Source organism: Vanessa atalanta, chromosome 20 (genome assembly GCF_905147765.1).
Source record: "Vanessa atalanta chromosome 20, ilVanAtal1.2, whole genome shotgun sequence".
Lineage (NCBI taxonomy): Eukaryota > Metazoa > Arthropoda > Insecta > Lepidoptera > Nymphalidae > Vanessa > Vanessa atalanta.
The window spans coordinates 8,726,560-8,753,526 of record NC_061890.1 but is presented as its reverse complement, the minus strand read 5'-3'; the positions used below and the strand labels follow the sequence as shown (position 1 = coordinate 8,753,526).

At 33.7% G+C, this 26,967-nt stretch overlaps 1 protein-coding gene across 4 annotated transcripts in view; it reads left to right on the top strand.

Annotated features, from left to right (window-relative positions):
- LOC125071869 (homeobox protein cut) overlaps positions 1-26,967 on the top strand; it is a 134,779-nt gene that overhangs the window by 54,674 nt on the left and 53,138 nt on the right. For all 4 annotated transcript variants that reach the window (XM_047682287.1, XM_047682288.1, XM_047682286.1 and 1 more), the window contains exon 3: positions 12,698-13,027. In XM_047682287.1, coding sequence (XP_047538243.1) covers positions 12,698-13,027 — 330 coding nt within the window. The remainder of the gene's footprint in view (positions 1-12,697; positions 13,028-26,967) is intronic.

Sequence of the window (26,967 nt, the reverse complement as noted above, 5' to 3'; positions counted from 1 at the left end):
TATCTTAACTCATCTTACTTTTACATATTCTCAAATATATCACACCAGAGATCGCCCCTTCCATTTAAAACCTTTAAGTAAGTCCCGAGTCGGCGAGTATTTATCAAAATCCATCCTCAATTAATTCTATTTTGTTAAAATCCAAAACTTCACTTTTAATCCGATCGATCCCCATTAATACCCCTTTCCCTACCCTTTTACGATACTTATAATTGCATCATAGTATATTGATTTAGTTACGCGAATCGTGTTCGAAGCAATTCGTTAGGGTGTGAATAGCTTGTGAAATTCATAATTAAATATTGTTTAATAAATTGTTAAATGGATTTGCATTTTGTCGGCTCTAATAAAGTTTAAGGAATACTTTAAAATGTGACAGAGAACGATATCTGTGTACTCAAATGATCGCTTTTAAAAAGTCTGTTTCAAATAGATTTGTCTGAAAACACTTTTCAAGTTTAGTGAAAGACATATCATATTAAAATATGTATAAAAATTAATTAGTAATACAATATTAAATAGACGATAAAAATACGTGTTGAGTTTGTTGATTTACATAAAATTCTATATAAATTTCATTGATCAATTATTTTTGGTTCGCTTTTAATATACATATTTGGTAAAAAATAATTGGAAAATTGTATTAATTTTGAAACAATGTGGTTTTTATTACCAGTAAATATTCTCAGAATTTTAAACTTTCAAGCCAATTCTCTGCCAAGCGTAAGATAAGAATCTAATTGTCTTATTATTTTTACCCTTCGTATAGAAATGTAATAATAACCGTCAATGCAAGGAAACCCGCGTGCGCGAACCAGTCTCGAGCCGAACCGATCTCCACCTTTGGGGGGGGATATAATTAAAAGGCTAACAGAAAATCGTGAGTAACTTAATTCTGATGCCTATTTGTATCTCATCGGCGCGCCCGAAGTTTCCGAAAGTTTACTCCAAGTTTTGAACTCTGTCGTTCGGTAATATTTGCAGCGTCGACTTTTAGTTCGTTTCGTTAATTTATAATTACACTTAATTGGTTATCTGTCTGTTTTGAGATTAGCTCCGGGGTATCAACGTCCCGTGACGTACACTGTTTCAATACGAATATTGATAAAATTGTCGGATTTGTTGGAATAAATGAAAAATATGGTGAAAATCGGATTTTCTTAATTTCATCGATACTTAACTGTACCCCAAGTGTGCCCAAGGAAAAGTAGAAATATATTTAATTTCTTCAGTAAGTATATAATTTTAAGGAAACGAAACAATAACTTTCTAAATGCTAATTCATAGTCACTCAAACAAACAAAAGTTTCATAATGTAAGTAAACAGATTAAGCATCGTTAATAAGTATAATACGGAACGATACCTAATCACCCCCTCTAAAACAGTACAAAACGCATACTCAATCAAAGGGTTAAAATTCTAAATAAATTCGACGATCAAAGAAACAATTAGTCGAGACGAAGACTATTTATTTCAGTGGATCGACATGCAGACGTTCGACCGTGGTGATGTATAGTGAATGGGATCCATTGATGCGCGTGCGCCGACAGCCGCGCGCTTGGACCGCTGCCATCTTTGTTTCAAATGTCGAATCCATTTGATGCGGTCGTGATTCGATTTTTTTTTGTCGCCCGTTGATTTAATGTAGGTTATCATAAAATTAGAATACGTTTTGATTTACTGATCATTCATTAAAGTGTATAGCTGTCATATTGAGTTTGTTGTTGTAATTTGAATTTAGAACGTCCTGAGATAAGTGCATACGTTTTAAGATTCGCGCACATGCAACTGCGACTAACCAAGAGCTTCAACATGTACTGTGCCTGTTATAATTATATATCGTTTACTTGGAAACTTAGGCAATAATAAAAATAAAAATCTATAGGTATAAATATTTTTTTCTTTTAGCTTATTATTTTATTATTGTAAGTAATAATGTCATTCCAATTGCTCATATAAAATATGACAATATTTCTCTTCCCTCAAATATTGCAATGTCGCGTTACAAAGGTGTTTCACAAATCAAACACCCCTGTGACGCGACATATTAAGATTGACACTACGTCAAATAAAAATCACCTTAGACATTCAAATAAAAAAAAAAACAAGAAAAAATATTAATAACATAAAAAATAAGTTCAAATGATATTATTTAAATCCTTACGTGACGATTTCTAAAGCCGCGTAAAGAAACTCAATCCAAGCAAATAATTTATAAAATATTGCCTATAACCGTAGACATGATTTGGGATAGTACAGAATAGTTAAAATTTTGAAATCAATGATAATAGCAAGTCGATAGAAAGTTATTTGGTGATGCCAACACTTGCTCATGCTGATTCGCTTCCCACCGAGCAGGTGACTGCTCGAAATAAGACGAATAAAAAAAGCAAATGACCTGTCAAGCCGACAATTTGCCTTCCTCAAATAAATAAAAAAAAAACAATGAGGGTTAAGTGCCTAGATGTAATTCTAAAGTGGGTTTAAATTAAATGTTCTAATTTGTTTAAACAAAAGCTTTATCAACAATACATTAGAGACTCACGCGCAACCCATGATCATTCTCAGATCGCATTTAAACAATATTTAAACCATCTCATTAAGATGCGCATCTTTTCGCACGCATTGTCTATGTACCGTTGCCTGGTTGGTCCAAGATTCGAATCTATCTAGCTACTCAATGTTACGCCCCGTCTGCCAGTCGAAACTTTATCAGATACAGCGCATCCGATTAAGGTCGGAAACAGTTTGTCTTGAAATACATTAATAGTTACAAATGTTTATTTTATTTTTAAATATATACCCATTAAGAACAAAGCTTAATCCAAAATATATATTAATTGTTATACCTAATATAAAATACACTGAATTTCAATGCTGGACGAACAAATTGATTAAGATTTAATTATACATCGATAGAACTCCAAAATAAAATCGATAAATGACATCTGTCATGTTAGAATTCGATAAAAAAAGAATCGCCAATTAAAATCTCGTTCCGTTCCCTCTATCGAGTAAGTTATCGTTCCAATATGGCAACATTTCTAATAAAACAAACAAACCTCGAATTTCGGTTATTTCAGAAGTTCTAACAATCAAATGATTGTCCCGCTGAGCTCGATGCGGCAACACCTATAGATTTCTGAACTTTGCCCGCCCAACCGATACAGCTATAGATTAGTATTATGTAGATATGGCAATGACAACATTAATACTAATGATCTTTACCATTAAAATAAACTATGTTAATAAAATTGCCCTAAAATCCAGATGCAAGATTAGTCACAATTAAAAAAGATGGGAATTAGGAATTTTAAATTTCGAACAAGATTTCGTTTCGACGTTTCTTAAGGTTTTGATGTTGTATTTTCCTAACTCTCGATTGTTTTATTTTACCAATAAAATTGTAACTTTTCGCACCACATTGCATACGTTTGCTTATCTCTTTGTTATGATTTTTTTTTTTTAAATGTCTTTGATTATATCAATTTATAAATGATTATCGAATTTCCGTTATAATTAATAATTAATTTCTTCTAATTGAACACATTATTTATTTTAATTGATAACAATAAATAGTTTATTAACTTAAAACGATGACTCCCAGAGGCAAAGGGTTTTCGGTACAAAACTAAACCCTCGTTGATCATTGACTTTATGCCAGCAGGTGCGAGGTTCGTTCGGTTTTATTGACTCGCCTCCACTCCACTAACTCAATATTTGCTTGTTAATGCACTACACCCACGCCTGCTCCGAGATTTCGTTCATATTTTGCATGTCGAACTATAGATCAGTATAAATGTGCAGATATACTGTTAAGGCTGTGTAGACTAATTTAAACGATATTGGCAATGATTTATGACTTGTAATGTTAAGTAAATAACATTTATGTTATTTACAAACTTAATGTTGACAAAGCCCTGTGACAACTTTTACACTAGACATCGAGTATCTCGCCATTACAGAAGGTGACATCGGTCACACTACATCAAATACAATGGCACTATTCCGTGCCGAAATTCGAATAACATCCGATTTCATTTTGTAATAACACATAAAACAAACCAATTCCAGAGATTGAACGTCACTAGTCAAACCGCGCGCGAAAATTACCGAAAACACACGAAAATTCAAATGTGGAACGCCCGAATCACCAATCGGATTATCGTTCTACATGTATAAAAGACGAAAATTCGCGCGAGTTCTTACCCCTTCCGTCCCCCCGTGGGGAGGCCGGGGAGCTAATGGCAGCGCCACTCGGATTCATTAGTAAATTAGAAAGCGGATGAGTCCAAAGTTACGAAAATTCAATATCTAATAATGATTAGCTCCGCTCTCCTAATACCTGTCTATCGCCAATAGACGCAAGTTACAAAGCGCCCGTTGAGTTTGTCAATCCGAGTTTGAGTTCGTTCCGAATTATGCCGAATTGAATTATTTAGTTTCCGATTGGATTCTGTTTGGATACTCGTTTGGGTTTTGTGTTTGCGATCTACCTGACTCCGGCTGACAAATTCATGCTTCGCGGCATTTGTTTGTGTGAATCCGAACGTTGTCAATGGCCCGAGTCCGTCGTGTGTGGAGCCGACATTAAACCGTATAGAATAGATGCGGTCAGCCCGTGTGCAACTAGCGCTATCCGCCTCGTATTTTTCATTCGATTTTCAAATATTTTACCGGCAGATTATTTCGTTCCGAGGCTGTCGAAACGCGTTTCCTTTGCGTTGTCTACGAAATGAGCTTCAAAAATAAAACTCTTGGAAGGTAATTCGATGCCGGCAGTAAATTAAAACTGACATTGAGAGATTAAGAGCTCGTACCTTGAGTGTGTTGTATCGACTGGAGGGAAATAGACAAACATTATTTTTTAATATCGTCCGAATTTACGGTAATTTGATTACGGGTATCTTTTCAATTTATTCTAAATAAGAAGCAGGCTTAGCTATTTAATTTGTGTTCGAAATTTAAAAAAAGAATAACGGTGATACACGTGTACTTTATATTGAGATATTTAATAAAAAGAAATATATTTACGGACACAGGATAATCAGAAATATAAATATAATTTAATATCTCGATATAATAATATAAAACCCTCTTATGATTCTTTTGAACGTATCTTTTACGATATTCCTCGTAATAAAGAATAGATACAGATATAAAGGATGGTCAGAGGGGAGCAGACAAAGGAGATATAGGTAAATAAAGTTGACGAAACATTTGTTGCGCTAAGAACATATAGACAGGACGTGACACCAATAATATTTATTAAAAAAAAAATACGATTTTTTTACAGCAGCTTATCGAAAATCCGCCAATCGGAGAGATGATTCAATTTAAAATTAAGAAATAAAATAAATTAACATGCCAGTGAAAGATGTTTGTTACGTCATTACGTCTAAAAACATAGTATTTTTATATTAAATATAAGCGCAAATAGATGCACTCATAATAAATCGATCATTAGTTAAGAATAATAATATAATATTAAATAAAAATATTCTTATTAAATGTGTTCAGTTCTATTTCGTCGTTACGTTGGATCGTGCTCAGTAGACCAAAACAGAGTCCCTTAAGCCTTAAACGATTTCAGCTAATACTTTAATAAAAATGTTCACAAAGACAATTGGAAAATTTATTCGGAATAACAATGATGGTTGTTTACTTTGCCCTCATATTATTTTATTTATAAATTCATCTTCGTTCATTTAGAATCCCATTTGTCACAGAAGTACATATGTGTAATATATCTCTTAAATTTACGGCTCGAAAACTCAAATCGGAATTACTTAGAAAGTATAATTTTAAATTTAATAGAATATTTAGTGCATTATAAGTACCCATCCATTACTGTTTTACATGTAAGAAGAGATTTATAAAAAAACAAATCAAGAGTTCATTGTTGTTACAGTGTAGGACTGAAGCCTATACTCGATATTAAAATAAAAAAAAAACGTATCGCGTATATAAGTACCTACGAGACCTGAATATTGGAACCCCAAGGGATATTTTTACCACAACTGTAGTTAAACCTTCGATATTCGTACATCAAGGCAAATAAAAACTCAATTAATGAAGCCATCGCCGGCTAGGTATCGAGGGTCCCTCCGGCCAAAAAACATCCTTCACGCCCAAGCACCATCCTTTATCATATTTATTTTATTTCAATTCCGTACAAATTTAATCCTTTTCCATTAATTAGTGACCGCTCCCCGTATAATGCGGGCCCCATCCTTCGAGCGTTAATTTTTCTTGGTTCCAAGGGTTACGTCTGGACGTCGAGTGTGGCAGGTCTCGTGTTAACGGTATCGCTTTATCTCGTCCATTGTGACAGTCTTTGGTGACTGACGAGTAATTAATAAAGCACAAACGCAATCAAGAAGAGTTATTTATTAAGCATTTCGGACTGAAGTGTAGTTGCATTTACAAATATTTCCTAGAAATCTCATTAATTATATAAATATTCGTCTCTGTCTGTTTGTTGCACTCAAATCTATTAGATTATTGATACTTTAAGTAAACTTTTATTTAATGGAGGGCTTTTTATTCAATTCCTTACTAATTCCAATCAACCTATTAATATACTTGGTGCCACAATATAAAAACAATCCAATACACTAAAGTTTATTCGTTTTAGTATAAAAAAAAAAACAAAAACTTGCTTTTAAGCTTAATTCTTTTTCTCATTCATAAACGAAAGCTTTTAAAGAACATACTAAAATCTAAAAAAAAATTTCTAACGTAACTCAAAGTACTATCACACGTATGTGTGTGTAAGCATTATGTTAATTAATCCAACAGAAATCACGAGAACGCAACAACGTTTTCATACATAACTGTTGCCCCGCTAATGTACAAATGTAATCTAAAAAACGTAGAGCCGAAATAAAAATTACATTTAATTAAGAGCGATGCGGCTCACCCAATTAATATGATACATGAAGATGGCTTCTGATAACGGTCTAGTCGTGAATTTCAATGAAACATCCGTTTCTAAATCATAATATAACGCTTTACGGCGATAATGGGGGCGATCGGATTTGGTGAGAGCAACGTAGGTTAGAATAATCATTGTAATTGAGCTGAACCGTGTCAGCACGTAAACATTTTTTTATAATTTTATGCGTTGGAAGACAATGTTTGAAATTCGCGATGGTAAAAGGAGCTCGGAGAGAGTCTGTCGTATGGTGATGGTCTCGAACGATTTCGGCCACGGTGCCCATTTTCAAACTTGAATAATCATAGATTGGAATGATACTAAAGAGTTCAGGTGTAACATTGCAAGTTCGTTGAGTCTACCTACGTGCTTTCATATGAAGTGTCAAAAATTTCACATCGGACTGCCAGTATGGCTATTGAATTGTGAGTATAGTTAGGTTTCATATCAAAGTCGAATATTTTTGGCAATACTAACGTATACGAACCAAGCTACAGGATATAAAAAATAAATATTTGCTTAATATTACTGACTAACTGTAACGTAATATCTGGACGATCCATAATGATTAAACCTCAATTTTCCCGATATGACGAGCATTCCTCGATAAACAACGTAAACGTATCCGGATCTTACCGATGGTCATGTATCGTTATTATTTAGTTACAAACGAGGATGTTAGAACAACATTTACAAAGTTCTAACAATTGAAGATTCTTTACCCGTTTGTTTTATTTATTGTTTGAAATGACTCACTCGCTGAAACGATGCCAATTCTGCGACGTTTATTCCGTTGAAACGTTTTATATCAAATAAGGAAATACTTCAAGACAAAGATACTGTATTGGGTGATGGTCTACGTTTACAATTTGGAGAATAGTATCTTCTAACTCTAGTTGCTCCGCCCGGTTTCACCTACATTACTTTACTGGCAGTAAAAATGGCACAGACAAACAAACACTTCACTAATAATATTAATATAGATTTGAGTTTTATACTGTGTTCAAGGTTACCGTACAGTGTATAAGAATTTACAATAGCTGAGGTGGATGAGTAGTAGTTTAAGTCCGAACACACACACACTTACAACTGAGTCTTAATAACCTCATTGTTTTTATAATTCATCTCGTGCTTAGAATTATACCATATATTCCAACCCGGACTGGAGGTCAAGACATAACAGACTTGTTCTGGATCGAACCGAATCTTCAGCTAATTTCGGTGCTCTAACCACTGGACCATATCCGCTCAGCATAATATTAGAAGCGAGTTAATCGCGTTAAATTCATTGAATCATTAACCAAATATACCGCTATTGTAACTACATCGTGAGAGTCTAATCTTTGGCTCAAACCGTATGAATTCCGTGATGGTTCATATAGATAACAATTCTTTGTTAAATTCGTAGCAAGTGAACGAATCTTTGAAGATATAATTGCTACTTATGGAACATTATTTTGATCTTCGCGTTCAATTTTTGTCTAAACTCGAACCAACACACGTGAGTTGAATATTGTCTAAACAAAATATTTTCACCGCGTTTATTGCCTTTGTATTATGATTTGAATAAATTAACGATTAATTTTGTATTTAATTATATTCTATTGTTATGCGTTATGACTTCGAGTGGTTGATGATTATGTATAAGTTCTTACAAAGTTAATTAGGAATCTCGTATCGACACAGACTGGAAAATGAACCACGTCATCACTGCCTATAGACATCGGCACTGTAATATTACCCCTTATTTCGACAATGCGCCACTGACCTTAGGAACTAAGATGTTATGTCCCTTGTGCCTGTAGTTACACTGGCTCACGCATCCTTAAATTATTGCTATTTGCAAAGAGGTTGTGATCAAATCATATTACAAGGATATATTTAACGACAGCTGACAATCGACAGTCTGAATAAACTGTGCAATCATGACAAAATAATAACGAAACCTTCGACGATTGAATTAAATGTTTGATTTAAACAAAGTGAAACGAAAACAAAACGAAAACGACGAAAGTTTGATTAAGCTATCCCAAATTTATTAAATAGAAGTTCGATTGATGAATTCCGATGAAAGGACAGAAATTAACACAGACGCCACGAGATCGGTCGTCGTATTGTTGGGACGGTATTGTCTGCGCTAATCGTGTTTAATTTATTTGCGCTACGATAAATGCACCCAAGCGCACCTTGAGATCTTAATTCGTATTTAGAAACATAATAACATTTCGTAATGACATAAAAAGCATGCTACTAAGTAGCACATGGCCCATGAAAACATTTTTGCATCAGAATCGTTACAACATCAAAAATACGTCCCAGGTTGTAAGTCACTATGTAAGAATTACAGTATATTTATATTTAATGAATATATATTTAATTTATAAACTGATTTTCGTAGATTTGAGGTTATCTAATAATAATTTCTATAGCGATTGATATGATATGATATTATTCAAAGTTTTTATTGTTATTCGCTAAGATTTATTTAAATCTAGAGATTAATTTGACGATGAGTGTGTGTATTCTCTACTTATATAATATTTTTAACAGAAAATAAAACTAAATTAATTATCTTAAAGGCTCCTAGATACTAAACCATAAGGGTTATTCTTATTTATTTCTCTCCCTTCTTTGCATCACTTTTTATTTCTTTACGGAAACCTTACCTATTTTTGGCTCTAGACAGCGTTCCCAATAATCCTGACTTTCGAGACGTATCATATTTATTCTTATACAGAATTAATTATGTTCCCTGTATGATATAGATGTAGAATATTGACATTTTTTTTTTTTAATTACAGACGCAACGGTCGCTCCGGATGATTCCGCATTCGGAACTATTTCAACTAATTCAGCCTCATTCCGGTCCGAGAAATCACTATTGTTTGTTAAAACTAAAATAAATCAATGTCTAATTACCATGGCAGTACTTTCGTCATTGTAATTTAATTCTCACATTAAACCAGCCGGAGGTTGTCGCCACCGTTATAATAGCAATTATAAAATTTCTTCTAATATTTGACGTTTCGGTTATTTTTAATTATCCGAAATTATTTTTATTGCATCTTTATGTTACAGTTCACACAATTAAACTCGCTTCTCGATCTGGACGTATGTAATTGAATGGGCATACTTGATTCTTAATGAATTACCGCTATCATTACTTGACTTTCGGACATTTTCTAACTTTCTAGTTGTAAACACGGAATTATTCGGTCGAAAATTATAAACGGTTTTTTTCTTTATAAGTGGATTAGAACGTATGCATTAACCAAGAGTGATTGTATTTTTTAATGTTTTCTCTCAAATATTATTTTGGTGTTATTAACGATTCGTCTGCGCGTGTGTTGTGTAATGTTACACGACTTACGTGTGATTAATGTCGTTGGTTTAGTGGGTGGCTTATGAGCTGCAGATTCGAACAGCCAGAGTTCCAATCCCGGACAAGATTCAAGACATTGTAAATAGTACTCCTGATGTCTTCTTCATTTAAATATCTTTGTGTCGGACTATCGTCCAACCAACGTAATGAGAGCTATGTAGAGAATATTTGTTTTGTGCTCAACAATAATACAACCATATCTTTTATTCGATTAAAATGATGGAAATTTCAATTCTACCTCCATCTTGCTTTTTTTTACTAGGATGAGAAGCATCTAACTCTTGATAATTCAATTAATAATTCAACATAGTAATATATGTAATGATAATTGCATGATTATAAAATGATCTCAAATTCCATCCCTCCCACATGACCAGCGGTATCCACGACCGTAGGCTGGATATTGTAGCACTTACGTAATTCTGATTCGCTAGACCAATTGTCTGTGATTGATCGCTGCTGTCGCCGTTGTCTGAATCATGATGATCTGCTTATGAGTTAAACGTGTCTCGAATACTCAGTCACCTCCGTAACTGACTATTAAACAATCTTCAAATACTGAATATGGGCCTTTTTTATCGAATTTCGGAAAGCAGTCAAGCAAATGGAATACCTGACAATGAAAGTCAACGCCCGTAGATTTTGGTACTGGACTGGTTGACATTACTTAGTCATTCGTGGTCGAAGCAAACTTTGGAACTAAGATTATATCTCTTGTATAATAACACTTAAATCAAAACATTGCATTGTGACCTTATGAATCTTTTGAAATAGTATACGTATAAATATGAAAACTTATTTAGATTATCGTAGAAACGAACAGACATTCACGATATGAAATAATGTCATGTAGAAAAAACAATCTCGGAATACACAACCCTAGAAATGTAAGAGAACACTAATTTCCTTATCGCCGGTATATTTTATTATTTAATATCTTCAATTTACATTCGCATATGGAAAGCGGAATTCCAATCAAATCATACAGAATGATACAAGCGAATATGATCTTAATGGTTTAGAGTTAAAGTTTATTTTTAATTTCAGTCCAAAAGATACGATGTAGCCTTTAAAACAAAGTAAGGAATAATCAAACAAATGAACTGAGCGATAAGACGCTAATTATCGAGAGAATCTCAACCATTAATCCGACAATCGTTGATTTCATCGCAACACGTGAAATGTGCGTGGACGCAGTGTCTGTAAAGCTTCATACAATTTACACACGATATTCCATAAATATTCCAAATTTAAAAATACAAGCTGTATTAGACTAACTGCTCCAGCTTGATGAGCTTTCAGGTGCAGCTAACTTCTTAACCCTGATTCATACTCTTACTTATTTATTTCTTCCAACGATAAATGTTCTCTTTTCGCTTATTTTCTTAAGGCTTAATTATATTTCATCTTGTCTGCCAGAGCAACGTTCTTCTCCCTTTAAAAGATCACAATTAAAATCTAACAGCCTTAATGTAAAGTTTAAACACAAAAAATTACGTGGCATTCATTTAAAAAAAAACCTTTAACCAGTCTACCACCAGCCTAACTAGACAGTCAGAAAGCGATACAATCAGTCAGCTGTACGCACACACGCAGACTGCTTTTAATATATTTTTAATCATTCACTATAATTACTGAAATCTGTTCTATACTCCGATCAAGAATTTCACCAACTTTATTGTTTAGACTAATTACTGTAACTACATACTGTATACGTAAAATGAATCTTAAGGAACAAGTAGTAGAATCGACTAATTTTGAGCCAGGGAAGCTGCAGGTTTAAGCTAGCTAGATATAGATATAGATAAAAGTGGCATTGTAATAAAAAACAATACAAATGAAAATGCAGTTTTAACCATTAAAGCAGGCAGAACTAAAACGGTCGAGTAGTTAGCGAATAAAAAAGAGATTTTTGTGCCGGCCAATAATCAACTCCACGCATCCGTTTTAATGAGATCCAGAGATTACCAAATGAACGGGCGATGAATGGCACAGGATGTGGCACAAAGGATTCTACGTCACCGGCCACAAGAACAAATAGGCTATGGGAACTGATTAATAATTAGATTAAACACAACACGTGGAAAAGCGAATGCGAATCGATGTTTCCTCTATTGCACCGCTAACTGTTTCAATCAAACCACGGCCTTTCGTTACGTGGTCATTAGGCTTAAAGTCCGATGCGTCCGCTTGCCCTGAAGCCCAGTAGCGTGAAGCCTCCGCAAACTGTATTTATAATGAGTAGTGACTTGCATTTAATTAAATTTTAATATTATACAATACAATGTCAATACTGGATATATTAGGATAATGATCCATGTTCTTGTTACATCACCAAGTTTATGATGAATCTAATATCATTTTCTCTTTGTTACAGCGAGCTACCCTAGCAGAAAAGGAGGTGACGACGCTGAAGGAACAGTTAGCCACAACCAGCCCGACGCCACTCCAAGCCACAGTCCCTCCTAAAACCAATGGCTCCCACATAGAGTCGACGAGAGACCAGGCAACAGAAACTAGAATACCTGAACGTTTTAGTCCAGATATTAAAGAAGAGAAACGAAGATCGCCAGATATTGATGAGGATATAGAACAAAAAATAGAAATGGCGGCAACTGCGAGGAGTAACAGCAACTCCTCCAGGAGCAGCCCCGTGGTCAATCAGAGCAGCAGTTTGGAGAATGAGTTGGCTGCTAAAGAAAAAGAGGTAACTATTGACAATATTACTTAATTTATAGATATTTTTTTTTTATTAAAAATAAATAGGACGTCCTGCAAATGAGCCACATAATAGCCGTAGACATTTACAAATTTACAAAGAAGTTTACTATCCTTTCAATAGTCATCGCGCCACCAGCCTTAGGAACCAAGATGTTACATCCCTTGTGCCTGTAGTTACATTGGCTCACTCATCCTTCAAAATAATATGATATAAAACCTATACAAATAGGTAAGTAGTATCAACCAATAAAAGTGACACTGGAAGATATTATCAAAATGGATATATCATTAGTCCTTCCCGTATAGGAAAGGATGATTTGTGTCTATGAGGTCACCCGGTTAACTGACTAGAAAATTACAGTTAAAGGATGCAATAGCCTTGCGGTTAACTGGCTGCGCCCGCGCAAGCCATCTCGTATCGAATGTAACGTACGATCAATAAATCAATTACATGTGCGGGGGCATCGTTGAATTGGATTTGACAGTTGGTTTGATCTAGGGACGTTGGCGTATCGATATCAAATTATCGACTTTCTATTTCTTAAGGAATTCCTTAATTATTTTTTACGATTTCTTAAGTGTATAAATAATAAAGCTATAAAATAACATACTAGATTACATATTAATAATAAAAGTTTACCAAAACGAGTTCATGAGTTTATTCTAAGTAAGTAACGTTTTGTAAATGTTTCACTGCTGGGCAAGTACCTCTACTTGAGGAAAAGGCTAGATAGAGGATAGAAGACAGACAAGAGCTAAATCCGACTTATACCGGTTTCCACACAATGGTTTCTTTCGTCTTTGGTTGGACTTAACATTAAAAAAAATACTAAACCGATTATTTGTCATCGATACTATCGACAAACAATCAAAACAACACTATCGTGGAACAGGATACATTCAATGGAATGATTGATCGGTACCGAACGGTAATCCTTGCACTAAATAAATATCACGTTGTCCGTTTGTACTCGCTACAAGAGTGTATTGTATATTATAATTAACACGATGTTTTGATAAGCAGCCATTCAACAGAGAAACAAATAAAACATTTGCAATTTATTCGGTACATATCAGAGATATGTAAATATTGTACTATACTGTAATTTGTTCCTTATGTTTCTAGAAAGTATTGCTTCATAAAACTTTTCTCTGTTATCTTGTTCTGTGTTTCTGATGACAGACCTCTGTAAGTCCTTAATTCCATGGTCGTCATATTTCGGGGTCAAGACTAAACAGAGGTGAACTCCTGTGTGAACAAACTCAAAACTCGTCTTAGAATACAATCGTGAAATGTCGTAAGTGATATGCGAATTTGAATACAATAATTATTACATATCAAGAACACACGTATCAAATTAGCATATCACCTTACGTCGTTGTTCGATATATCAATAGTTCAGAATAGCACTTTTCGTTCAAAATTTGTATTAAGCTAAATAAAAATATTTCGTAGTAAATAAATCGATCTTTAAGTAGAGTTAAGTACGGTAATTTATTGATAGTGGTACCATCAATCAATATTAACGATAACGCTGTATCATTGATTTATGTGATCACATAGTAGTCAACGCTTATGTATCGCTTATGTAACATATAAGTGATTATTCATATGACAATCTATGACAATTATAAATACGGATTTAGTCGCGTGTCCAGTATACTTCTACAATTATGATATGAACGCGCGTGTCTTTTAGTTTTAAATGTGCATTAGTCATTACTTCGAATCAATCTTCTCTAAAACCTTTAGATCGATTGATATTTTATAATATAAATATAAGTTCGTTGGTAATGTCTGCCTAGCAGTCCGGTGCTGCTTGAGGGCCTCGCGTTTCAAATATAGTTTAAATTTACCTTTTTGTTTTACAAAGGGCTTAGGTTTTTTTGTTGATAGTGGGAACATTTTTATTGTTAGTAGTAAGGCTTTAATACTGTCCACCTGAACAAGGGACGACGAGTACTGAGACTTGATTTGCAACGAGCTACCTATATGGTTTTTACGAAGACGTATAATGCACACTAATGAAAAACGGATTTTCCATCGCTTATATAAAAGTTATCTGCAAACGTATAATAGTATCTTGGTTATATTTATGAAGATGGATCTTCAATTACCGGAGCTTTACCTAACTAAAACATAAATGTTAAAAGGAGTTTGAAAATAGTCAAAAACGTCCGACTCATTCAAGCACCGCGTACGCCCTATAAAAGAACCGACTGCAACTGAATTCTTCCATTCACGGTCCGTCATTAGTGCATTCAATCGCCGAAATCTGCGTTATAGTGAATTGGAGGCTTTATTTCTCTCAATGGACTATTTTTGAATCCGTTGAATTCGTGAATGGCGAAGTCTTCACAAAATCAGTTTAGGCCCTAATGTAAGCTGAAAAATTCTTTTGGCTTAATTTCGTATATTGAATATGTTCGCGTACGTTTGGATTATTTTCATTTTAAAAGTCTTTGTAAAATATAATTTTGAAAATATTTCTTTTATTAAATTTTGAATGGAAAAGCATTTATATTGACTTTGTTATATTTACAGATAAAAAAGACAAATTATTTAAAAGGTGCGAAAACTAAAACATTGCGAATCCTAAATTCAAACGAACTCCGAAAAACACGAACCGACTCCAAAAAATTTTTCACGAATCATGAGATCAAGATATCTCTTATAGAACTTTTTCCTATCGCATCTACGAATAGTGACCAATGAAACAATGTAGTAAAACTATTTTGCTAAGCACAAGTTCCCCCTTTTTAAGTCAGATGTTATTTATTCAAGATATATAAATTGAAACCATAAATTCGAAACCAAATCCAATACATTGGTCATTTTTTTTATTTACGTTGCATGGCGTATTACACAAACCTTTATAGGTTTTATAGGGATATAGTTTGCTATTTTCTGACCCCATCCTTCTTGTAGTTTATGATAAGATTTAAGATAAAGAATGAAGGGTTTTATGCTGGTTAGTTTACTCATTCCTTGAAGGGCGGCAACATACCTCCAAACTCCAGAAGTTGCAGATGTCCATGGGCGGTGGCAGTCACTTTCCAGGTGAGAATCCTGCTCGCTTTTCACCTATGCCATAAAAACTAAAATGAACTGCCATCTCAAATTGGTTCTATTTAAACTTTATGGATTGGCATTTGAACAGAAAAAGTTCTATCGAAATATGTCTAGTACTTTGCTTGATTAACGTAAAAATAGACAATTTGCAGTTTTTATTTTGATTTCGAATTCTCATTTGTAACGAGTTGTCATAACTTTTCATAAACCTCATCGAAGTGACGAACTTTAGCTCTGTGATTTTTTTCCTTTATTTTCCCCAATCTCACTCGATTTTAATTAAGTTGGCATAGAAGGGTTGAAATGTTATTTCTTTTTGATGACAACCGATAAACGATTCAGTTATAAAAAAAAAACTTTTGTGATTATGGCTTCGTTGAATTGGTTTTGATTAGTATGAAAGGATTTTTGTTTTTTATTTTAAGTTTGACATTTCGAAAAGTTTCATAAAGTAATTTTAATGAGTTTTTTTTTTAATTCCTTACCTATAAGATTGGAAATTTATTTACATCTCGTGCACATAGATGGCGCTTTACTTAATACAGTACTAAATTCTTAATGTCACTCCGGCGCAGGACATGAAAGAGTGATGACGCTATTTTTGTACACTCCAAAAGGAAAACATTCGAAATTAGTTTATGACGACTGTCTGTCGTTCGATTTATTTTAATTTTGTTATTTTTGGTCGACGCACGCGTTTCTCTTATTATGTTTGGCGTCGTAAACTCACTGTCGGTTCGGCAGTGAATTATATTTTGAAATCAAATGACAAATGATGTACACGTGAATGGATTATACGATAAATTATTTTAATATTCATCGACAGGCCTTTGATATATATAAATACACAAAGTAATGAAATCCCTGAATTAAATGTAACCTTTAAATATTCTCGCAACACCCACGATAGTATTCAATTGCATTCGCATTTTGAAATGGAACTGATTCAAGCGAATTTATAACTTGTTCGTACGGAGTGATTGCCTTTGACCTCATAGACGTCAAACAAGACAAACGCGCATTTAATCGCAGTCAATCAAAGAGAAAGCAACGGATTCGAAACGTCGACAAGAGATGCAATCAGTCGCCCCATCAAACGCAAGCTATCATCTCTGAAATCGCCACGCACGATAATTTAATAACAAAAAAAAGGCTACAGGAAAACTGCCGAACGAATCGGAGCTCTAATGCCGAAGCGATAAGACCTCCGAATACCATCGATCGTCGTAATTACACACGAAACATGCGAGCGTACATGAAAGCAAATGTCAAACTTACATATTTATTTCCAAGTATTGAATACTGGGGTCGGTTTCTCAGAAGATGCGAAGTAAACATCATCGTGTCGATGATGAAAGCGATGTGATTCTTTGTACTCGATGCTGATTAGTCTAATTTTAACTTCTCCAAAAAAAAGTCTCTGTAATTTGGCCCAATCGTGACAACATAGCGTGTGTAACGTCGATTCTAAATTGGCTTTTTCCTATCTCTATCGGTTGTTGATACGTACAGATGAGAATCTTAGAAACACAGACGTTTTTTTTTATTGAACACACACAGTGCTTAAATTATTATTCTATTTAATGAAACAAAATTGTTGCTCATCTCTAAACACGTTTTAAGATATTGGAGACGTCATATTCATTGAATTTCGGTATAACGTAAGCAAGTTCTTTAATAACCTCATAATTAACTAAAACGAATTCGAAGCTCGCATACAACTCAAATTCGTTTATTTATACACACCGAGCGTCGATATTCAGAAGCCAACTCGATAGATTCATAGCAGTCGACATCAAAGGCTCGACATTAATCATAACTCGCATCAATCGCCGGTGAAACAGTTCTGTTTTTATTGTAAATCAGTATTAAAAAGCGACAGCGCGGGCGCATGAATCAAATGAGCGCCTCGAGACGTCAACATACGCGATAAATTCGTGAAATGTAAACAAAAAACTTGCGGCCCGAATAGACCACCCTGCGGCACACCTGTTGCATCTATTAGCAGAACGCGACGCTCGCGCACCGTGCGATCGTCGCGATCATATCGGTACTATCTACGATCTGTTATAGGCCAAGAACATTTTTCTGTCATATATTAAATCATCTGATGCGTTGAGAAAAATCATCACGATCACTAAAGTCGAACGCCGCTCACGTCGAGATTACAGATCAAACGAATTGGTCTCCTCGCAAATTGTCCGTGGAGTTTCTTTTTTAATTTGAACGTAAGTACGGCTCTAAGACGCGAAACTAATAAAAGTTATACTTCCTACGAAGTGATATTTATGTATGTACTACGTCTGGCTTCCATCTTTTACGATCGTCAACAGTTACATATTTAATGTTCGATGTTTATCAACATTTCTTTCTTATGCAGGTTTTAGTGGAGCAATAAATTATTTATCTTCAAAGACTCGCTTATTTTCAAACTTTTGTTTCTCTTTCAGCGTAATTCTCGGTTTTACAGCTGACGTCACTGGCGTTATTAATTAAACTTCACACAGGTCGATAAATAGTTAACAATATCTTGCTCATAAGAGTGAAATCGGTGTTCTTTAAATCACGTCTCCGGCGAGTAGGATTCAAAGTATTAAGAGCGACCTATAAATTTTAAGATAACATCATAAAGATAAGAGATTCGTCGAAGATGAAGTCGATTAAAGTATTCAAATGATATCATAATGTAAACTTAAGTCACGTTGTTAGTCAGCCGTTTACATAACTGAGTCAATCTGAAATATCTGAAAATGTGACACATCGTTTTAAAACAATTTAAATTACTATTTGATGTAAACAATCAAATATAAAGATCACGACGCTCCTCTCTCGTTCTATTGACTATTAAAATAACTCTAATACTCAAGAAAAAAACGTGAAAAAAGATGTTCTGTTGAAAAGAAAAAAAACGAAATAAGTTTACATTATAGAACATCTGATTTATATTTTATATTAAGACTTCATAGAACTTAAAATTGCATAATTTAAGTTAAAAAATGCATTTATATGACTCGTTCGCTGTGCGAAATTCAACGAATTGATACATCAATCACTTTCAACATTTTAAGATTTCTATGACATTTAAAAGATACGGGTAATATTGGCATCGACTCAAAAATAACACAAATTGTAGTCAAATGAATCTACAAGTGAAAGAATTAAAGAGATGAAGTATTAAGACGCTAATTAGAATAGGTATGAAGTGACTGTTTATTTAAGAATATTATAAAAGGTCCCTCAATCAATATATTCATTAGCTTTCAATTAAACGCATCAACGCCTCCTGGAACGTCGGCGGCCATTTATTGTAATACCTAATTAATATTGATAGACCTAATTCTAATACAGACGAGAATCCATTATATAGCAATACATAAAACATTATGGATCAAATATCATGAGAAAATATTTAACGTCTGACCTTATACGAACTTTCTATTAATTATAATATGAGACCCGATACTAATGTTATATTTATTGTTTGAAATATAATGACCATTGGACCTAGATATAATAAAAAATACTTAAAAGCAAACAAGCATCAATAAATGAACTCGTGCTGTTGATCGAATGCGAGAAATACTAATATTATTAAACATCTTGAAGAAACTTAACAGTGGAAGCATTAAGCGCCGATCGAAATAACAATCACTTCACATATTACACCTCTTATTAGAATACATAATCCACACGATAATGACACTTATAGTTTACAGCAAATTAACCGAAATACCTCTTAGGAATATTCCAATAAGACCTAATATTCGATAGCCTAGCAAATCTAATATTATCACCGGTTTATATAAAAGTGAACTCAATGATTATACAGATAAGGTTCAAATTTGTTTGAACGTAAATCACGCACGCTGTCATATGTCGGTACGCGTTAGTTCGTAGCAAGCAACACGTGTACAGAATATGTCAATTCATTATAAACTTTGTGTAGCGTAGAAGATGATTTGTGACATATTATCGGTATAATGCCCTATCTGTTTCTATGTTTCCATTAAGAGGGTTATTGTGTGATCGAGCGAATTCTAAGTAATTGACAAATTTCAATGGCGCGATATGAATGATACTACTGTACTCGATATTGGTTACATTTATCTTCTTCTTGTCCTTATTGTTATTTTTAATGTAATCAATCTTTGCCCAAGTATTGAACGTTGTAAGTACCCAAAAACTTCCTTAAATTCTTAAATCTGACATTTCTATATAATTCTTAATTTCCATCGTAACAGGCGATCGAAATTATTTTCCATTAAATAACAATGACTGTTCTTGCAGCGCCAAACTTCCTCTAACGCAATTACCCTGTCCGAAACAATAATTCGTTATTTTTATTGAAATTAATGCAAAAATCAATCAAACCGAACTTCCTACCCCCCGTTTCCTTTGAATGGTGGTACATTTTTCTTCGCACCCTCGAAAACCTTAGACAATAGGGATGGTTATTAATATTCCAATATAAAAAACATCGGTCCTAAACAATAGATGCTGTTAATTTACTCATTAAGGATTCATGGGGAGTCTCCCAGAGGGGGGAAACAGTTGCAAATTTAGATATAATGGAATCCTATGATACATTTATGTTACTGATATAACGTTGTTTATTTAAAATTATTTTTGTATTGTATACATATGTTTTGATCGTGTTATTTCTTAGCCGTAAAGTGTATTCACAGAATAACTAATTATTTTTGTATGAGTGATATATATATAATAGTAACATCCTGTAAATTTCCCACTGCTGGGCTAGTCTCTCCCTTTGAGGAGAAGTTTAGGAACATATTTCCACACTGCTTCAATGCGGGTTTGCTCAAGCTTAACAATACGATTGTTTTAATAAAGTCTTTGACAATAAAAATTAGTTTTTGAAGTATTCGGTATAGGTACCTATTGCGAAAGTCAAATTTTTCTTCGTCTGAGATTTCCCCGGAGAATGCCTGAAGCCATACTCCACAGAGCTGGCATGATTGATACGCAACTTGTTCCTTATTGTCTTCTCCTAGGTTTGGCGTAGTTTTGGAAACATTAATTTCTAAATATAAATCCACGTCTACAACCAGTTTTTCTATATTAGTTTACTGAGGCATCTAGCTGCCTCTTCATCAGCTGCCGATGAAAATAAATCATCAATTTTAAGGACATATAATCGAATATAACAACAAAGAACATGACAAAAACCGATAATTTTAATAGTATGAATGACAAAAACTTTCTGACCACGTGTCGTGGGGTCCGAACTGGTTGTAACCGGTTCCTCACAAAATACCATTCAAACAAATTCGTAATACAACCACAGAAGAATCTTTGCTAAAGGTTTTTTTTTTATGGAAACAAATATAACATTTATTACGTGTATATATGGATCATAATTCTATGATATATTTTTTTTGTATTATAAGACTTGTATGGTCGCACGCGTACACCCGTTCATGAACAATGCAAATTCGAATGACCAGCTGCCTTTAATCGGAGCTGATCTATTGATACGGGATTTTAATGGTTATCGCGCATTAGCAATAGCGAATACTTTTTATTATATCTTTTTAAATAGATTCATAGTAATAAAACCATTGATGTGTTTATTTTTAAGTTCAAAGAAACTTTGATTAACTCTCGTAACACTAAGTTTGTAAATAATGGACGGTGATTTCGATACGCTTAACAGAAGCCCGTGATCGACAGGCTCGTGTAATCGGTAATCACACCGCCACGATCAGACTTACTCACTCGAAGTATAGTAAAAATAGTTAGAGAGAAAAAAAAACTTACAATACAACGCGCTGATATAATTCAATTAAATTGAATATTCTCGCTTTCGAAAACAAAGGCGTCAAAAGAATGTCTCGCATAAATTATTCCCTTTTTTTTTCAACCACTTCATCGTTGAAGAATATCGTTAATATTAATTTTTTGACACGGAAACAAACGGATTTTAATATTCGAGTTATCCGAGCCTTTGTTATTGTAATTGTTTGTGTCGATCCATCAAGTGTCCTCTGGTTTGCAGTGGCGCTATTCAGAGGGACGGCTCGTTAACTCGTACTATCTGTGTACGTATGTTCGATTACCGCACCTGACGGATTGTATTGGTGCACATAAGACAGTTATTTGTTCCGGTCTGGGTCGTCTGAATCTTAAGATGATAGTGTATCGCAGTTCTCTATTGAGTCACCAATGTCGAACGTCAGAGTTCATAATTCGAATATTTAAAATAAATATATTTTTTAGGCTGAGATTGAACCGTATCGATCCTTACATCATTTATTTCCGTAATGACGCAAGTGATAAATATATATTAATCGATTTTGCCAAACATCGATCTGTCCAAAATATTCGAAGTCAATGGCCCACGTTATCGATACGGGGTCAAACATAACCGTCCACGTTAATAATTACGATAATATCAATGATTTTAAATATAGTAACATGTTCTCAAACTTATGAAAATATTTATATTGCAACATTTCTCTGTGACAAAACTTTGGGAACGAGTTAAGTTACAATATATGTTTCAGTTTTTTTTTAATTGTTTTTGTTAGGGTTTTTTTTGTTTAAGATACAAAGCAATGAGTTCTTACAAAACAATCTATTATTTCCTGAGAATTCACAAATATATTTTAAAAGTAAACGAACAATGTAATGGACGTAATGGTTGATCTTCTACACTGTTCAGTGAATACTTCTTCGTCACGTAAGAGTAGATGCTCATATGAACAGTTACGCACTTTTCCATTTAATTTATGAATATAATTAAACGATAAGCATAATTATATTTGAAAGTTTGAGAAGCAATTGAAAACAAATCGATCGATCCACGTGTAAGCACTAGTTGTGTACAGATAACTGATTACACAACAAATTCGCTTGTTGTTTTTTTTTTAATTTTCGGCACATCCAAGCCGACTGCCGTCGATATCGCCGGCTTCCTGCGATACCCCGGGTTAATAGGAAGTCGATAAATATATCGATAGAATAGTGTTGGGACGTTGGAGGTAAGTGTATCTATGTTTAAAATGATTCATTAATTTATGAATCATTTCTTTAAATGTTAAATCAACGGATGTCAAGTGACTAATAAATTCTTGAACAGCTTTTACAGTAAGGCGTAAACTGTAGGCCATATATTTTTTTTATTAAATATTGCCTCAAGTGATCTTTAATGTGTGCTCGTCTTTACCCGCTAGCTCAGTACTCAATATTAACTGAACCTTCCCACTTATTACAATTTTGCCGGTTCAGTTGAATTGTTACACAATTTTAGATTTGATTAAACAACCGCTTGCCTTAAACTATTTTAAACATATTATAATATACGTGAAACAAATTTTCTCTGCGAAATAAAACCTATTAAATAAACATATGAAGCTTATAACAGTATTGTTTAAATTATGAAACCAATTCAAGCAATTGAAACTTCAGTATCGTCTTCAGTAATAAATAAATAAACATGTATTTAAATTCCAAATACACAATAGCTGTACTTACCCCGAAACAAAACATTACTACACCATCCGTTTAGATGGCATTAAGCAATTTACCTAATGTTCTTCCCATCACGAACAATCGAATTCGAACCCTGCTCCCCTATCGATAAGATTGATATTCGATCGAAGATATTCCACATTAATTTCTTAACAGAACCCAACAACATAAGTCGCAACAAATACAAACGAAATCGAATTCTTTTTCCATGCTATTAAAGGTTATTTTCAATTGTTTATATTGTGATGTTAATACATTCTCAGCGTTATCTAGAAGATAGTTCCCGAAGGATAGTAGTATCTACCTAATGGTTTGCCGTTAAATTAATGCTACAATTTATGACAGTCGGAATTAGCCGAATGGATCTACGAGTTTCATTGATTGATGTCTTGTGATACAAAGGTTTACTTGTAACCATTTTAAGTTGATCTCTGAGCTCGTTCAGCTTTTCAAATGACACAACATTCTTCAACTGGTAGTCTGTTTGTTGTCATTGAAGCCTAAACTATAATACTACTTGAGAAAACTAACTTTTAAACCAACATCGAAAATTTTTCACACATTTAAAAAAAAAAAAATATTGTTTCTTTTAAAACTTTTGTATAAGTTTTTTGTATCGAATTTGTAAAGAGTAGTATAAAAATATGGTCAATTTGCTATGTTCGGTTCGCTTGAGTGCGAGTACCGTGTAGAATGACATGCCGTGGATAATGAGTTCGGTTCCGAGGGAGGCAATTTTCTTCAATGATTCGCCGATAAAAAAATAAAAATGATTTTGTGTGTTCTGTCGTGAATATATCTAAAAATCTCTGTTCTCTATGATTCATTTTATTTAATTTTTTAACTATACAACTTAGTACTAAGATATATATATATATATATATATACATACATATGTCAAGGTACAATCAAATTTGTACAAATCTCTCTATTGAAAGTCTAGTTCCCGCGAAATACATTTTGAGAAAGATTTTTTACAAACATTGGTCCGAATACTCATTGTTGGTTCCAATGCAAATTATTCAGTAACAAACAAGCAAAACCTTCGGCAATGAGGGACTTAATACCATCGATTATTTATGTAAGACTTTCGCCACCTGAGGCTTTGGACAAAAAACGAGTCAAGTGTTAATTAATTATTCCTAAACGAAACAATATTTCAATTTCGACCTTATACCAATAACAATAGTGCTGAAAATCGCTCAACGTACAATAGCAACCAATCGGTTTGGGATTTGTGGAAAAGAAAAAACGCTTTTCATTCGAATCAATTTGTTTTAGTACAAATATAATTATATTTAATGTAAGTAAGTTTTGCATGTACTTGTTATGTATACGCAAGACCAAATTACATATAACTTACTTGTATAATATGTTTTGTTTATATACTAATTGACGTTGATAACGCAGATAAAAAGAACATAAAAATATGAATTCAACAAATCTTGTAAAAATTTAAGTACACATATAAGCCAATCAAATCAAAACGACAAAGAGGCGACGCGGGTAAAACGGTATGTCTAAAAGAGGCGGTCGGGGCGAACCGATACACAATTAAAGGAAACACCGACTTGTACTACTAATGCTAAGACGAATGTTGCGGAAAATCGAACCCCCTACTCCCCGTCTGCAGGGACGTCTGATTTACGATATACCCCCGAACGGGGTGGGTTTTTTTTTTAATTTTAATACTCCTTGTTTTGTTAATAAAATCGTTTGAAACGAAACCAGTCGGCGTTTTTAATATCGCATCGAAGTTAATTATATCTGATTAGCGTGTGATATGGTGTTTAAATATTTTATTTTTATTTTGACAAAGGAAATTTTAAAAAGCCTAAGCTAATGTAAGTAACACGAAAGGAGGTTATACGTTACAAAATTTAAACAAATAAATAATAAAAAGTCGTTCTATTGTATCGTAAATTATAAAGATTATAAATTACCCATTTTATTACATTGACTACATAAATAATAGCCTTTAACCCACTTAGTTAAAGGTATAGGTATAAATAAATATATATTACAATTAGTGCCTTCGCGTGGACTTTAGGTACTATTTCCTGTTTAAAGCTTCGTTTTTTATATAACAAACAATATCCTTTGTTAAACTTAATGTTTATTAGCCTTATATGCGCCGACGCATCGATTGTGTAACTTTGTACAGTTGACATTCGCGTGAAAGTACTAGAACAGTATCAATGACCAATAGACATTTGCTTAAAAAAAAAACATTCTTAGTAAATTATATATGAATGATTTATATGCCCATGTATGAAACTGTTTTTAAATCTTTTAAAAAAATCTTAAAATTAACAACACCGACATTGCTCGGATGAAATTCAGACCCATACTGAAATATCGTGTTGAAATAAGATATTAATTTTATCATTTAAAGGTAAAGTAGTAAGCAGTTGTGAGCAAACTCATGGTCTGTTAATATATTTCAAACTATATATTATAAAGATACAAATCAACGCTTTACTAATAATGGCGGCTCACAATCAAGAAAACACCCCATACGATAATTAAAAAAATGCTTGTATCAATAAAAAAGACCCGAGTCACGTGACAACCCTGTTCCCTCAGAGGGTTTTCTTTCTCTAATTGATAATTCTTCCACGATCCCTCATCTGCTAGAATAATACAATTAATTCCCTTATGCCGGGCCTACTTATAAATTTCTTAGCTCAACCCTTATTAGGGACCCTTCACATGATCTAGAGGCCGTTGACAGATCGGTGGGTAGCGTCGAGTCGTGAGATGATTTAGTAAAGAAATTCTACCTTCAGATCACATTACAATACAAAACATCTTCAAACTTTATGTAATTACACATGTAGTCAACAAATTTAGATAAGTTATCCCATAGTGGAATTAGTACATCAAATATACGACAATTATAAATTGAAACCATTTTTAATTTTAGGTATAGGTTCATATCATAGTTATCATTTCTAAGAGTTATTAACACTGATATGATAAATGTTTAGTTGATTGATTACAATATGATCGGCAGATACGCAAAGGTGCTTTTGTTAGCTCAGATTCATTCGGAGTTACTTTCGAGACATTGGGACTTGCCTGGATTGGAACCAACGATCTACACATTTAAAACCCACGTGTATCTATCCAATATATAAATATATAGTATTGACGACCTCCGTGGTCGAGTAGTGTGTCCACCGGTTTTCATGGGTACGCCACTCCGAGGTCCCGAGTTCGATTCCCGGCCGAGTCGATGAAGAAAAAGTTCATTAGTTTTCTACGTTGTCTTGGGTCTGGGTGTATGGGGTGCCATCGTTACTTCTGATTTTCCATAACACAAGTGCTTTAGATACTTACATTGGGATCAGAGTAATGTA